A 16,834-nucleotide genomic window follows, 5' to 3' on the forward strand; every position below is an offset into this window, starting at 1 on the left:
TTTTATTAAGTTTTCTATTTTTTTTTTTAAATGTATAAAAATGTTGAAAATGAAACTAAAACAATGTGACATTTTTGTGATAAAAGGTGACAAAGTAACAATATTATTTTTAAACTACAAGAGATCTAAATGAGAGAGCTCTCTTGGTTAATAGATAAATATGAAAGAGAATAATAATGTGTCATCCATTTATAATTTTAGGTAAGATTTCAGTGATTATCAATATTATCAAATCTATGTTTTGTTAACGATAGATCAAATTTGTCAGGATTTCCTTTTTAAAATGTTAATGTTGTTGAGACTTTCTTTCAATTCTCGTTGGGAACTGTTAAATAAAAACCAACCCATCCTTTAGCTCGTATTGAGGCATGATTGGCAGATTTGACTTCTACCAGAGTCATCATAGGTTGCACGTAACCTTTCACAAAAAAAGTTATAATTACTATTGACTTTTTCTTATAGACATAATTACTATTCAGATTGTTTTACATTATTATAGACAACAATCTTTGAGGTGGATTTAAACTATTACGTCAGTGACATAAAAAATATTTACAAAAACTAAATTAAATATATAATTTTTTTATAAATTATTAAAGTTGATAAGTAATTCTTATGTTAATATTTTTATTATATATTGTAATATTTTTTATAATTATTTCATCTAATTTTTATAAAACAAAATCTTAATTAAGTTTATTAGAAGAAACTTACATTTTTTTTTTAAAGAATTGGAATCTCACATACTATTATTTAAAGAGATTTCAGATCGAATTCAAAGTTTTTTATTGAAATAACCCTAATTTAAAAAAAAAAATACTAAATTATCTTATTTTAAAAAAAATATATCAAAATATCTCTTTTTCTTTTTAGTTATAAGTCGCTATTTGGAATGACGACTTCCTTAAGTAAGCTTAAGTTACAAATGGCTACTTCTCACGTGATTTTTTTATAAAAAAAATTTATTTTTTTTAATTTTTAATAGAATTATATATATAATTAATTAATATAATTCATAAAAATAAATAAATAAAAAAATAAATAGAAATTTTAAATTACGAATTTTTTTAGTAAATCCATTTAGAACTTGGGTTTACTAAATTTTTTCGTAATTTAAAATTTCTATTTATTTATTTTTATGTATTTTTATGAATTATATTAATTAATTATATATATAATTCTATTAAAAATTTAAAAAAATTAATTTTTTTTTAAAATCATATGGAAAGTCGCCGTTTGGAACTTGAACTTCCTTAAGAAAGTCGCCATTTCAAATAGCGACTTATAACTTAAAATAAAAGGAAAATATTTTGGTATATTTTTTTTAAATAGAGTAATTTGATATTTTTTTTCTTTCAAAAAGGGGTTGTTAAAAAAAACACCCTCGAATTCACACGATATGATATCTAATATCTTTATAACTACTATATAACCATTTATAATACTATTTGTATTTTAATTTTAATTTTGGTTCATTTTAATAAAATTATGAGTTTTTTCCTTCTTTTTTTTAAGAGTTTTTCTTTTTTTTTTTTATCTCATTTTACCCATATCACTCTAAAATAAACACTTAAGAGTATTTTTGATAAAATAATAATTAATATTACATTAAATTTAAAAAACAAAAATATTAAATCTTAAAATTAATAAATAATTTTGTTATGAAAACAATTATTAAAAAGAAACAATGTTAGAGGTGTTTTATTGCCTCGGTTAGTTCTATAGTATTATTCTATTATTAATGAAGAAAAGAGAGAAACAATGATTAAAAAGGAGATGAGGATTTTGTTAAAAAACGGAAGAGGGATATTGAATTGGGATTAACAATATTTAATGTTTTTTTTCTTTAACAAAAATAATTTTAAAAATGTTAAATGTTAATGTTAAATGATTAATGAACTATGCTTAAAGATGAATCAATTTTGAATAATTGATCTGAATTTATGTAATAACCAAAATATTTTTTTATTAGACTATGTTTACTTTATCAGTTTAACTTAGATTATCAAGTACACTTTCTTTGAAATTTTAGAGTTATGAAAAAATATTTAATACTCACTAAAATATAGTATAAATAAAATTACTATATATTTTTCAAAACGAAATATAAATAAAAATTAACAATTTTTCTTATATTTAATGGTAGTATCTTTAAATTATTTTTCGTTTAAATTAAAAAGAAAAACTTTTCATTTAATTTTCAATAATCCAATTTATTGTTCATAAAACGTTAATTTAACGGTTAAAAATTTACCTTTATAATTTTAAAAGATAATATTTAAATCTTACTGAAACAATTATAATATAAAAATAATTTTTTATTTTCCTATTGTTTTTCTTAAATGATCTCATTTATTGATTGTGAAAAATAATTTAAGCAATAGACTTTTGTTTTTATGGAGATTGCATACATATTAAATGTAATTGACTATTGTTTTTAATGGTAAAATCAACTATCTTATTCAATAAGTTAAATTCAGTTTATTTTTGCTATAAAAAAAAAAGAAGAAGAAGAAATAGAGGAGGGTGGGTCCGAATCTGGTGTGTGCAGGACTATATCAACAAGAAAAGTCTTCGCGTAACGCTACTGCATTTACAATCATATTACGCAGAGAGAGAGAGAGAGAAAGATACGAAGAAAACGAAAACACAAAGCAATTCGTCGTTTGATCTGTTTCCATGTCGCCAACGAATCTCTTCTAACCGTTTGGATTCCGATCTCCGTGCTGACTACTCAGACTGCCATAGGATAGTATAGGATATTAGGATCACTGTTCATCAACCGCCATGGCAGCAGCACCGGCAAGAGCTCGTGCCGATTACGATTACCTCATCAAGCTTCTTCTTATCGGCGACAGTGGTTCGTTCATTCTTCTCCTTTTTATTTCTTTCCAGATCTTCATTTATTTTCATTTCGTATTATTTTTTATTATTATTATTATATAAATAAATGAACGATCCTTTTTAGTTTTACGGTTGCTTTTTTTTTTTGAATCAAAATTTAGGTTTATCCTTCTTCGATTGAATTCTTTTATAGCTTCATTCTTCTTTTATACTCTTTTTACATTTTGAATATCATCAATCCATCTGCTGGATATATCTTAACGATCATGTACCTTGAATTTTAGATAAATTTAACGTTCATGTTTATGTAATCATATAGCCCACACATTTAATTGAAATTATTTGCTGTAGTAGAAAATGATTTATAGATTTTATGAAAATTTGTAGACTTGATCCACTTGTTTAGAACTTTTAACTTAATGGATGAATTGATGAAATTCAATGTTTACAAAAGAGTTCTTTAGGGGACCTTGTGGAGTAACTAACAACATATGTTAAAATAATATCATAATAAAATAAGTGGACTAGTGGATAAAAATTTCATCAGTTCGAAACCACGATAACTTATTAAATATAAGAAAAGAGAACGGTAAATGTAAAGAGATGGCCCAAATAACAGAAAGGAGATATTACTATCTTAGAGATAACAAAGAGAGGGAGATGTTGCCGGAAAAGAGAACAGGAATAGAAAGACAAAAACAAGAAAAGAAAAAAGATGTTTGTTCACCAGAAATGGAAGCTCGCTAGAGAACAAATGTAATGTTGAGGTTGCATAGTTCTGACAGAGAGTATGAAGTTGAAGACTTTGATATGAGGTGGCTGTTACTTGATAGTACCAGTCTTTTAGTGTTTTCTCTTATTGGTCATGTGGGTTTTAGTTTTAGATTGGGTCAAGATACCCTGTTTTTTTTTGGGTTTCTACTTGTCATTTCCACCATTATCATTGAGAATCGAAGTCACCATGGCCTTCCATTCAAAATCTGCAACGTCATATGGTTTGTATGGCAGTTATTCAAAAGTTTACCATGCCATGGCAGCACCACTATTTGATAACATTGTATCTAGTTTGGTTTTATTATTGTCATAGTTGAAAAACATTTTGTCCTTTTATTTATGTTTTTTAGTTCCTTTCTGACTGAAAACTATTTTTAGGTGTGGGGAAGAGTTGTCTTCTTTTGAGATTTTCCGATGGTTCCTTCACAACCAGTTTTATCACCACCATTGGGTTAGTATCTGTAGACTTCTTTTATCCCTTATGAAAATGCTATAGGAGTATCTTCTTGTGATTTTCAATTTCAAGTTGCTTATATCTATATCTCCCACATCTATTCACTATTATCTATATTGTAAGTTATTTACAAAGCACCTGTTTCTCTTTTAATATGCTTTAGAAACATAGGAAGTTTGGGCTTATAGAGTTCATTTGATATATAGTACTTCTCAAATCTCCTATTTAACATTGACATTTCTTTTTGTTCGAACTCGATTGGCTTCATTTTATACATAAATAGTTGTTCACTACCAGATATATATCTATATTTGTTATGAAAATAAAATCTTATTATAAAAATGTATGCAGAATTGATTTCAAGATAAGAACCATTGAACTTGATGGCAAACGCATTAAGTTACAAATCTGGGATACAGCTGGTCAGGAGAGATTCCGAACTATTACTACAGGTATGTGTTTTGTCTTGTGCAAACTTATTCTAGAATTCAAATTTGGCAGTTTTCCACTTGGTAGTAGGCTTATGCCATATTTCTACGCACATTCCTGTAGAAGTTAATTGAAGTACTACTGTTAAAGCTGCGATTATTTAACAATGAGCTTTTAAACTAAGTTAGTTTTATAAGCATTATCAGAAACTTTTGTTCTGATGAAATTATTGATTTAATTATTTTGTGCAGAAGTTTCAATTTTTGAATGAATTGTAATTTTGCTGAAGTAATAGTAATTTAAATCATTAAGTAGTAGTGTGACTCAAATCTGAAGTACACGGGGCCTGTTTTTATACTTCTATAAAATTATTTTATTTATTCTAACACATTCAGTTCTTACCACTATTTCTTAATGACTGTAATTTTAAAGACTACTTCTGAATCTCTTACTTTTATTGCTTGCTCCATTTATTTGATGAAAGGAATGTGCCTTATACAATGTTACATTCTGTTGTTGCAGCTTATTACCGTGGAGCCATGGGTATCTTGCTGGTTTATGATGTTACTGATGAAGCATCTTTCAACAGTACACTCCTTTTCCTGGTCTTGTAGTCAGCTTAAAGTTGTTTCAATGAATTTATTTTGATGTATTTATGCACTAATGCTTTTTGGAATTGTAGGCTTCATGTCAGCTTTGGCTGACCCAGTTGTATTTCCTTCTTATTTCCCCTCATCTTCTTGTTCCTTTTGACTCTAATACTCTTTGATTCACATTTAGTTAGGCATATAAACAAACGATCTGATTTTTATGATTTAGTTTCCTTTGTTTATTCTGCCTGCCTTTTGATTTTCAATGTATCTTGCATCTTTCTGTTCAGATATTAGGAATTGGATTCGCAATATTGAACAACATGCTTCTGACAATGTAAACAAGATACTTGTGGGAAACAAGGCTGATATGGATGAAAGTAAAAGGGTATTTACATCTGTGGTTCCTTTCTATTTATATTTGACATCTTAGCTGGCCGGGTTATGATTAAGCAATATCTGTCTACTTTGTGCTGTTTTTGTATTATACTTACCATTATACAAGCGTAAGGTGTTGCCTTTTCTCTAGGCTGTACCTACCGCCAAAGGTCAAGCTCTTGCTGATGAATATGGTATCAAGTTCTTTGAGACTGTGAGTTGTAATATGCTTCATATTCACTTTTCTGTTAATTCATGTCATTTCTTTATACTTTATATTTATATTGAAGAACATATGCAGAGTGCAAAAACGAACATGAATGTGGAGGAAGTTTTCTTTTCAATAGCAAGAGACATCAAGCAAAGGCTTGCAGACACAGATTCTAGAGCCGAGGTACATTGTCGTCTCTTTCCTGTCTTTCATTTTTTTAATCCTGAGAAATGTAAGTGCATGCATGAATGAAGCCTTCTTTCCTCTATGCAATTTTTTCTTATTCTAAAAATAATAATCTGCCATCATGTATTAAGTACTTATTCTGCTAACTTGCTCAGTAAGTACATAGTTTTGTAGTTTTGTTGCTTCTTTCTTGTTGCTCAATGATGATATTTTTTTCTATGGTTGTTCAGCCCCAGACTATCAAGATTAACCAACAAGATTCGGCAGCCGATGGTGGTCAAGCTGCACAAAAATCAGCTTGCTGCGGTTAACGAAAAGAATCAGTATCTGCATTAAGTCAGTGCAGGTTCTACAGTAGCGCTCAGTTGGGTGCTAATGTTATTCTGATGATGACAATATAAGTGGGAGCGTGTATTTGTCCCTATGTATCTCCCTACTACAGATGTCGTGTCTTAAAATTTATATTTTAAACTATTTTTTTTCTCATTTAGTTGGTGGAACTTGTGCGGGCTTGTTTTGATTGTTTCAATTTCCTCTTTCATATATGTAGTCTGACCCTTAAAAATATATCTTGATGGATAGATTATCGCAACCCTCCACTTGCAAACTATATATCAGTCCAAAATTATATCATAATCATTCGAAACATCCACAGGAATAATGTTTTTTACAAGGAACACAATGGGAAGCCTTGCATAAAAAGAATTGCATTTGGTGCCCGTAAAGAAAATATTTTATCTTATAGTATTTTATAATTACCAATATTAATTTTCAAGGGCTTCTGCAGTTTATTTTTAACAGCAGAGGATCATAATCATTAATTTACAAGGCAAAATGCTTGGTGCTGAAGCCTGAAACTGTTTGCGGGTTCAAATTACAAATCACAATGCATGAAATATTGCAGTTTTCACCCACAGTGAATTCGGTTCATATGCGAAACTTCTTTCTGAAACTTATACTTTGTTTTGCTTGATGTTGATATAGCGAATCAATGTAAGAACCGACTTTTCCTTTGTTGTTTTTACATTAAGGAGTTATCCGAAAGAATGTACAAAAAACAGGCATTGATTCTCAGGGGATAGAATGGAATAAAGATGGACTATGTTGTGTTTCTGGTATTTTGGCTCATCTCCGTTGTTGTTTTTACATTACGGGGTATTTGGACGAATGTGCAAAAAAAGGTAGTGGTTATCATGTGGATAGAATGGAATAAAGATGGAATGACACTTAGTGTTATATTTTTCATGCATAATAAACATGAGCATAACCTGTGTTTCATTTTTTAGTTTTTTTTATTAAAAAGCAAAATGAGTTTTGGAAAAACTTAGTGCATATTATTCAGCAAAAACAAAAAACTTTTTCCTATCATGACGACGAATTAGTTAGAATTACGGTGAATCACCATGGTTTACAAAAATTATTAGTTGTAGCTTTTGTAAAATTACGTTAGCTCACCGTGATACAAAATATGTACTTAAAAGTTTAAGTTGAAGTTTTGTAAGAACTGATGTTAGCTAGTATCCCTCTGGTGCTATGATAGTTATATATTTTTGCCAATTAAAAAAAAAATATCATTAGACACCCAAACACTCCAATGACACCTTGACAAAAAAATAGAGTGATATGATATATTGGTGATGTAATAGATGCAATGTAATATTGGTGGTGTGATAAAATGAGAGAGAAAAAGATGAATAATGGCCATTTCACTTTCAATATTGTATATTGGTAACAATGTTAAACTGAATGAGGCACAGTTCTAAATCAAGAGATTCAAGACATGACCGTAAACAATCGCTTTCGTTTCCTGTCTCCACTTTTATTTAGACATTATTTTTCGAATGAGCATTGCCTTGCCTGGGTTTATTCTCTCAGCGAAGTGGTGAATAATATGAGCCACTATTAGCTGATTGAGAGTAGCTGAAAAGCTGTGAGAACGTGCTTCTAGTTCTACTTGATTATAACTATAAGAAACTTAGTATTTTATGCATATAAACAGGTGACGACCATGGTATCTAGTTGTGCAGCTTATAGAGAAGATGATGGATTTTTTCAATCTAACAATCGTAGTTTTTGAAAGTAACTATTATAAGGGATTTGATCACAAGGAAGCCATCCATCCAATTCATCCATGTCTTTACTGTTTCAAAGGAAGTATCAGAAATTTGCAGCAACTTGTCGCGGTGTGATTGTGTTGAGCGAAAACGTCCCACATCGCCCAAAACTATAAATAAATTGGCAGAAACTCTTATTTAAGGTAGTGTCAGAAATTGAGAAAAGCATCTTTGCGCTAGGGGCAATGACGCAGCTAGTGAGGTTCTAACCGAGGCGCGTCTATTGCTGGTTGAAAACTATTTCCAAACCCCCTCTTTGGCCTAAGTTTTGCTTAGGCCTTTGAGAATTTCTGGAAGGGCTCCTCTTGAGGTAAAGCCCTACTATTCTTAGTTCTAAATTTTATAATTGACAAAATCTGTGATTGGATTATGTTGGTAGAAGAAGCTCTAAAGAAACCAACTTTCAATAAAAAAAACAAAAGCTGTATTAGAAAGTAATTCATTGAGATTGCACTCCCAATATACTCCAATTATTGGATTAATGAGATTATTTCAAAAACCTTTTATTTCCTCATAGTTTTTGGACAGTCACAAAAAAAAAAAAAATTTGTAAGCACTTTTTAAGATATAATGACTGTCAAGATAAAATTCCAACAAGAAAAATCACCCGAGTATAGGAAGTTTAGTTGCAATCATGTCACAAATCTCTATTAGAAGATACCTCTTCATTCTATCTCATTTCCAATTGTTTTAAGTTCTATAATCAAATAATGAAAAATTAAATTCTCCATTTAAAATGACATCAACTAAATAGGTATAGAGATGGATGTAACCTCTAATCCAAAAATCTTCTCGAAATGTGGGTCATAGGCTTCTTGTAAGTGAAGTACATGAAGTGACAAATTATTTTTGCATTGAAATGCATGGACCAAATTACTTTTGTTATATGTTTTAAGATTTTTTCAAAAAGAATCCAATTAAGTTCAACCAAATGCATATTATAATCTCCTTTATATATATATATATATATATAACATATTATAGTCAAGACCCAAATTAAAACTTGTGCAAGGTCAAATCTTTTTCCTCTTTTGTTCTTCTCAAAGTCTTGTATCAAAAACTTGAAATAGAATATTAAAATATGTTTGATTCGATTTTATTAACATATATCTGTTTTAATCGCTTTATTCTTAAACTTATCTTGTTTTTTGAGAAACTAAATAAATAAAGTGATAAGTATATATATATATATATATATTTTGTAATTATTGAGGACTATTTCAAAAGTAAAGATTTATTTGTAAATTTTTTGTTTTAATCATTTTGGTCACAAATTGTTACGGTAACCAATTTTAGGTGTTAAATATAAATTATTTACAAATGGTTTTTTTTGACGAAAATTATTTATTAACAATTATATTAATAAAAAATACGTTAAAAATTATATATTTAACCTATTTTAAAATTTATTCTTTTTAATAAAAAATTAATACTTTTATATCTTTAACAAATGTTTTTAGAGCTCCCGTTGACTTGCCCCTTTTAATAAATAGGATACATGGCAAGCTATATATATAAATAGAAATGATTGATATTAATAAATGGGATATCAATAATTTATTCAAATAGTTATTTACTTATTATTTTTTAGGCATAATTTAGTTATCATTTAAACTAAAAAATAAAAAACGAATAATATTGATGGCCAACGTGGCACGAATGGAAAAAGCGAGTTCTAGAGAATTTATGAAGGACCCACCAAAATAGAAGAAAAAGAGGTAGGGTGCATGGAGAAAAGTATCAGTGTTCTCTGGAAACAAATAATATCGCATTCAATTTGAAATATTATCATTACCGTTCCTCCTTCAATTCAGCCGCCACATCGTATCTTCTTCCATTCGTTCTCATATCAGAACAGGTTCTTCTTTCTACCATTAACCTCTCTGTTTTTTCATTTCATTCTTATTATTATTTATTATCTTTGCATGCTAATCATTCATTCAAGAGCGGGGATTATTGTGGTCAAGTTAATCAACCCTACATTTTCGTTTCTTCCCATTATATATGTGTTTTTTTAACGTTTATGAAATTTAGTTGACCTTTGACTATCTTTTTACTTTAGAGTGAATGACAAGTTAGTGCGTCAAACTCTAGTTGTTACTTCCTGATGAATGATACTATTAATCCTATGTTGATGGGATTGTCATATCAATCTCTCAAAAGTTTGATTTTGAATTTCCTATAACTGCTGATTCTATGTATCTTTTCATTTTCAGTAATGAATTTGGTTTTAATGTGTGTAGGGTAGTGTCTATAACATCATAATGATTAACTATCTTTTTTGAAAGGCCGTTACAATATTTTTTCATGATGGTTACTCTCTGTCTTGCTTTCCTTTTGATGTATAAATCCATCTTCTGTGACATTGTTGATGTTTATTATGTTTTGCAAATAGATTTATTTGATTTGTTTTAGCCCTTCAATGAGTTTCTCTTCAATTTCTTGTTGATTTGTTTTTTATGGTTTGATTATTGACAGGGAACGAGGGATGTGCAGTGCATAAAGACACTGCTGAGAAATTGGTGATATTCTTGATTGTCCTGATTCGCAAGTAAGAGCCATGGGATGGTGGTATAGAGCTGCCTCCAGCATAGCAAAGCGTTCAATTAGAAGAAACTTCTATCGGGGTGAATTGTCATGTTATGCGACAAGGACCTCAATCCTTCCATCGACGAGTAGAAACTTTCAGACTACAGTTTTTAAACCCAAAGCACAAACTGCACCTGTGCCTCACTCTGTGCCCCTTTCTAGGCTAGCTGACAATTTCTTAGATGGGACGAGTAGTGTCTATTTGGAGGAACTTCAAAGAGCTTGGGAAGCTGATCCAAACAGTGTAGATGAGTCTTGGGACAATTTCTTCAGGAACTTTGTAGGCCAGGCTCCCACCTCCCCAGGAATTTCCGGTCAAACAATTCAGGAGAGTATGCGATTGCTGTTATTGGTGAGAGCATACCAAGTTAATGGACACATGAAAGCCAAGTTAGATCCTTTGGGTCTGGAAGTAAGAAAAATCCCCGATGAGTTAGACCCATCCCTTTATGGTTTCACTGAGGCTGATCTCGACAGAGAATTCTTTTTAGGGGTGTGGAATATGTCTGGGTTTTTGTCTGAAAATCGTCCGGTGCAGACCCTTAGGTCTATTTTGACACGACTTGAGCAAGCTTATTGTGGAAGCATTGGGTTTGAGTACATGCATATACCGGATCGTGACAAATGTAATTGGCTTAGGGAGAAGATTGAAACCTCTGCGCCCACACAATTCAGTCGGAAGCGTCGGGAGGATATTTTTGATAGGCTTGCCTGGAGTACACTTTTTGAAAACTTCTTGGCCACCAAGTGGACATCAGCAAAAAGGTTTGGGCTTGAAGGGGGAGAGACTCTTATTCCAGGAATGAAAGAAATGTTTGACCATGCATCTGATCTTGGGGTTGAGAGCATAGTTATGGGAATGGCACATAGAGGAAGATTGAATGTTTTGGGTAACATAGTTCGGAAGCCGATTCGTCAGATATTTTGTGAGTTCAGTGGTGGTGTTCTACCGGTGGATGAAGCCGGGCTCTACACAGGAACAGGTGATGTTAAGTATCATTTGGGAACTTCTTATGATCGCCCAACCAGGGGCGGGAAGAGAATACATTTGTCTTTGTTGGCAAATCCTAGTCACTTGGAAGCAGTCAACCCACTTGTTGTTGGAAAAACTCGAGCAAAGCAGTATTACTCAGATGATGTGGAAAGAGAGAAACATATGGGTGTTTTGATTCATGGAGATGGTAGTTTTGCCGGGCAAGGCGTAGTCTATGAAACCCTTCATCTCAGTGCTCTTCCAAATTATACTACAGGTGGGACTATACACATTGTGCTCAACAATCAAGTTGCGTTTACAACTGATCCCAAAGCAGGAAGATCTTCACAATATTCCACTGATGTTGCCAAAGCCATAAATGCTCCTATCTTTCATGTGAATGGTGATGACGTGGAAGCAGTTGTTCACGTATGTGAGCTTGCAGCTGAATGGCGTCAGACGTTCCATTCAGATGTGGTTGTTGACTTAGTATGTTACCGACGATTTGGCCACAATGAGATTGACGAACCTTCTTTCACACAGCCTAAAATGTACAAGGTTGGCCCTTTTGTTTATTATTCTCTTATTCTTGTTATATGCATATTGCTTTTTGACAAGTTAATCACATTTTCCACTTTCTGAGCTATGTATAGGTCATCCGAAACCATCCATCAGCTCTTGAGATTTATCAGAAGAAACTTTTAGAATTAGGGGAGTTAACTAAAGGAGACGTTGATAAGATACATCAGAAGATCACATCAATACTAAATGAAGAATTTTTGGCTAGCAAAGATTATGTTCCAAAAAGAAGAGATTGGCTTTCAGCATATTGGTCTGGTTTCAAGTCACCTGAACAGATTTCGCGTATACGGAACACTGGGTATGGTAAATTATTGTTAATGTTCTTGAGTCTTTCTGTTGGTCGTACAACAGCTGAAATCTATGATCATTTTTGTGCAGGGTGAAACCAGAGATTTTGAAAAATGTTGGGAAAGCAATTACAGTCTTACCTGGAAATTTAACTCCTCATAAAGCAGTGAAGAGGATTTATGAACAGCGTGCCCAAATGATTGAAACAGGGGAAGACATTGACTGGGGTTTTGCAGAGGCACTTGCTTTCGCCACATTGGTAGTTGAAGGTAACCATGTTCGTTTAAGTGGCCAAGACGTTGAAAGAGGAACATTTAGTCACCGCCATGCTGTAGTTCATGATCAGACAAATGGCGAGAAATATTGTCCCCTTGACCATGTGATCATCAACCAAAATAAAGAGTTGTTTACTGTTAGCAACAGGTAATTTGCTTCCACATGTGTAATGGTATGAAGAAAATAAATCGGGGTTACATATTTTTTTCTTCCTTTTTTTGATTTTGTTACTCATGCAGTTTAAGCTTCTCAAACTTAAATTCTTATCTTTCCCGAGTGATTGACAATGTTTGGTTATTCTTTTAATTCTAGTGAAGTTGTTAGTTTGTTGCATGATTTGTAGTGAATATACTAATGTTTTACTACCCTGTTTGAAATATATGATCTTTTTAGAACTGTATTTGCCACATATCTTAATAAAATTATAGTTAAACTTTTTAATAAACCACCAATGATTATTATTTGGATAGTTTCGTTAGATCATTATTTCATTAAAAAAAAAATAGTTTCTGTTCTTTCATTGAGTACATCTTAAGTATCAACGACTCGTATGTCTTGTAGGTCCTTCGACTATCCTCATTTGTTGCTATGATATGTGCCTTTATCTAGATCATTTCTAGATTTTATTTCTATATATTAAACATATGTATAATGCACTTGATACTTGTTGAAGTAATGATAGATTGTTTTTTAATTGGCCTCACAACTAAGTAATAATTGGTACGCTATGCAGCTCACTTTCTGAGTTTGGTGTTCTTGGATTTGAATTGGGTTACTCGATGGAAAATCCTAATTCATTGGTGATCTGGGAGGCACAATTTGGCGATTTCGCTAATGGTGCTCAAGTCATATTTGACAATTTCTTGAGTTCTGGTGAGTCTAAGTGGCTCCGTCAAACTGGGCTTGTTGTGTTACTTCCGCATGGTTACGATGGACAGGGTCCAGAACATTCAAGTGGGAGGTTGGAACGCTTTCTTCAGGTGCATTTATTCTTGAGTTCTCTTGTAAATCTATGTTCTGATTTCCTTGAAACTATTTAGAAGCATTTATTCTTTCTGTATGTGCCTCATTCAAGTTTCAATGTTATTCACTATAGTAAAGTAATCAAATGGTGTGTCTATTGATTTATTCACAGATGGCTGATGGCCATCCTTATATTATTCCCGAGATGGACCCTACTCTTGGAAAACAAATTCAGGAGTGTAATTGGCAGATTGTGAATGTTACAACTCCAGCAAATTTTTTCCATGTTTTACGGCGACAGGTTTGTAGTCAGTACAATAATCAATAAATGTTAGCTTTGTCACTTAAAGTTGTATCACCTAATTTTCTCATTGTTGCTTTTTGTTTTATCACAGATACATAGAGAATTCCGAAAACCTCTCATTGTAATGTCCCCTAAGAATCTGCTTCGCAGTAAGGTTTGTAGATCAAATTTATCTGAGTTTGATGATGTCCAAGGACACCCAGGTTTTGACAAACAGGGAACCAGATTTAAGCGTCTCATCAAAGACCGAAATGACCACTCAAATGTTGAGGAGGGTATCAGACGTCTGATACTTTGTTCTGGAAAGGTTTGTGATCCTCATTGGAACTGGCTGTTCATTTGGCGGTTTTTATGTAGTACTATTAACTATATTTGGTTCTTTGATTGTTTTTGAAATATGCTTTTTATGATTATCAATTTCTTATGTTCATCACAGGTTTACTACGAACTTGATGATCAACGGTCAAAGGTAGATGCAAAGGATGTTGCAATATGTAGGGTGGAACAGCTTTGTCCTTTCCCTTATGACCTTGTCCAGCGAGAGCTTAATCGATATCCAAGTACGTCTAGTCAAAATGCTTTTTAGCAATGAATTCTGATTTTTTATTGCATGTTGAAGCTTAATTATGACATATTGTATGCACGTTGTTGTTATTAGTGTGAGACGTAATTCTTGTCCGTGTCTTCTCTGTTTGACATTTAATTTTGATTTTTACCCAATGATTGTTGCATCTTTTACCCTATCAACTTAGTAAGAAAGATCAGCGATATGGATAGAGTTGATTTCTTTTTAGCCATCAAAGCAGCACTAACAATTTGAAGTTTTGATTGATCTCTGATTGTTAGTTGGGAGGATTTTAAAGCATCCAGTTTTCTATTCCATAAATAGTTTTTTTTTAGCTCCTATCATACCAGAAATAACATGATTGATATTATTAAAATTCCTTCGTTAATGAACTTCAAGATGTCAAAAAATGTTGTTAAAAGCCAAAGAAGTCAATTTATGATAGCATTATTGAATTAATATTCGCGCTTCTCTTAATGTAGGAAAGCTTTAAGCTTTGATGTGTGCCAATGTGTGAACTAATTAATTCAACATCTTGGCTGTATTATCATTAAATTTTGGATTAAGCATTATGAATTTTAAATGACAGGATATTAATGATGTTAAGGTCTTTTGTGCTAATTGATTTACATTTTACATTGTTTTGGTTATGCCAGATGCGGAGGTTGTTTGGTGTCAAGAAGAACCAATGAACATGGGTGGATACACTTATGTTTTACCGCGGCTTATAACTTCAATGAAATCTATAGGTAGGGGAGGTTATGAGGATGTCAAATATGTTGGTCGCGCTCCCTCTGCAGCCACAGCTACTGGTTTTCTAAAGGTTCACCAGAAGGAGCATGTTGAGCTACTTGGGAAAGCACTTCAAAGTGAACCTATCAACTTCCCTTACTAAGGCTCTTGCATCTACATTATTCTCATATTTTATACTATATAATTCTTTATTGCATTTTTAATAGTTTTGTGACATGTGCTAGAGGGCTTTAAAATAGCGTACCCTCATTGACAGTGAAGTTTGAATTCACCTATTCATCCAATATGAACCGATCCAATGCGTAAGGGTTTGACCGAAACAAGGGTGTGGCTGTGACTTATCTTAGTTTAGAAAAGTTATTCGGTCACCGATACTGTATTTGAATACAGTTTTGAGTTTTTATTAATTATTTATTTCTTTTCGAGCTGTTTTTCTATGTCACTGCTTTACGCATACACTTATGTATTATATGGGGTGTCTGTCTATTTTAATCTTCTATCTTAGGCAAGCATACAGCAAGTGGAGCTAAACTAAAATCGAATGGAAACTAGATTTAAAAAATTACAGAATCAATTTATTTTTCAAATGAAATTAAAATAAAATAATAATAATTATTATAAAAAATAGATTGTTATGACCAAACTACAATTTCCGTCTACAATGAAATCTGAAATAATTTCTTTGTTCTTTTATACAAGACAATTTCTTTTTAACTTCAATAATTATATATTTATCTATCATATCTTTAATTATTTTATATTTTTTTAACAAACGATAGTCTTGGGAAAATAAACTAATTCTCTCTTAAATAATAAATTTGTAAAATAATATCATTTGTCAAATAAATTTAATACGAATAATATTAACTTTCTTAATTTATATGATTTTAGTCAACGAACTTCTATATTTAAAAAGAAAGTAGTAATTTAATTACCAAGAAAAGCCCTAATTTCCATAATTTTGCTTGGTCATACAAAGTCTAGAAGATAAATTTCTGTGAAAAAGAAAAAAGTCTAGAAAGTAATGATTTTCCAATCAAAACCAGCTCAGTCCAATACGTTAACACACTTGAATCTCTTGTATCAGCTGCGACTACCATCTAGAAGCCCTTTAACTACTACCAATTATTTGATTCGGAACTTAATTAAGTACTATTTCCAAATCGATCTTCAACTTTAATTTTTAAATATGACAAAATTGTTGGTAGCTAGCTTGAATTAGTTAGTTAAGTCAATAAATAAATATACATGCGTGAATGACATCAATTAGCCTAGCTAGCAGTCATGCTTACAATACATGAATCTTCTATTACATTGTGGCTCCTTTCACACCAAACATCATCTTGTGAGTCTAGTCAAAGAAAAAGCAAGTTCAATGCATTCTTTTAATGGATGGATCTCATTTGGTGCAATTTGGTGCATCCATCCGGTAAACGCACAATAATCAGTTATATCTGAATTGTTCGATCAAAATTAAACTGTTTAAATTTTAAATTAAAAATAATTAAAATTCAAACTTAAAATTTGAATTATTCACATTTGAAATCAACACCGACAATGT

General features: G+C 31.5%; 2 protein-coding genes and 1 non-coding gene across 3 annotated transcripts; all 3 read left to right on the forward strand.

Moving 5' to 3' along the window:
• Positions 1-2,578: 2,578 nt before the first annotated feature.
• LOC101491866 (ras-related protein RABE1c-like) lies at positions 2,579-6,458 on the forward strand. The gene is made up of 8 exons (XM_004497241.4): positions 2,579-2,860; positions 3,997-4,069; positions 4,424-4,524; positions 5,024-5,089; positions 5,382-5,479; positions 5,621-5,683; positions 5,771-5,863; positions 6,097-6,458. Exons 1-8 carry the CDS (start codon positions 2,788-2,790, stop codon positions 6,175-6,177), a joined length of 648 nt encoding a protein of 215 aa, XP_004497298.1. The 5' UTR covers positions 2,579-2,787; the 3' UTR covers positions 6,178-6,458.
• Positions 6,459-8,147: 1,689 nt separating this feature from the next.
• LOC113786391 (U4 spliceosomal RNA) lies at positions 8,148-8,298 on the forward strand. Its single transcript, XR_003472674.1, has one exon. It is a non-coding gene; the product is annotated as a U4 spliceosomal RNA (small nuclear RNA).
• A 1,088-nt stretch (positions 8,299-9,386) lies between these two features.
• On the forward strand, positions 9,387-15,698 carry LOC101492202 (uncharacterized). The gene is made up of 9 exons (XM_004497242.4): positions 9,387-9,838; positions 10,459-12,100; positions 12,196-12,422; positions 12,503-12,835; positions 13,422-13,668; positions 13,824-13,952; positions 14,047-14,262; positions 14,392-14,515; positions 15,177-15,698. Exons 2-9 carry the CDS (start codon positions 10,541-10,543, stop codon positions 15,413-15,415), a joined length of 3,075 nt encoding a protein of 1,024 aa, XP_004497299.1. The 5' UTR covers positions 9,387-9,838; positions 10,459-10,540; the 3' UTR covers positions 15,416-15,698.
• The last annotated feature ends 1,136 nt before the right edge of the window (positions 15,699-16,834 follow it).

This window comes from Cicer arietinum, chromosome 4 (genome assembly GCF_000331145.2).
Source record: "Cicer arietinum cultivar CDC Frontier isolate Library 1 chromosome 4, Cicar.CDCFrontier_v2.0, whole genome shotgun sequence".
NCBI lineage: Eukaryota > Viridiplantae > Streptophyta > Magnoliopsida > Fabales > Fabaceae > Cicer > Cicer arietinum.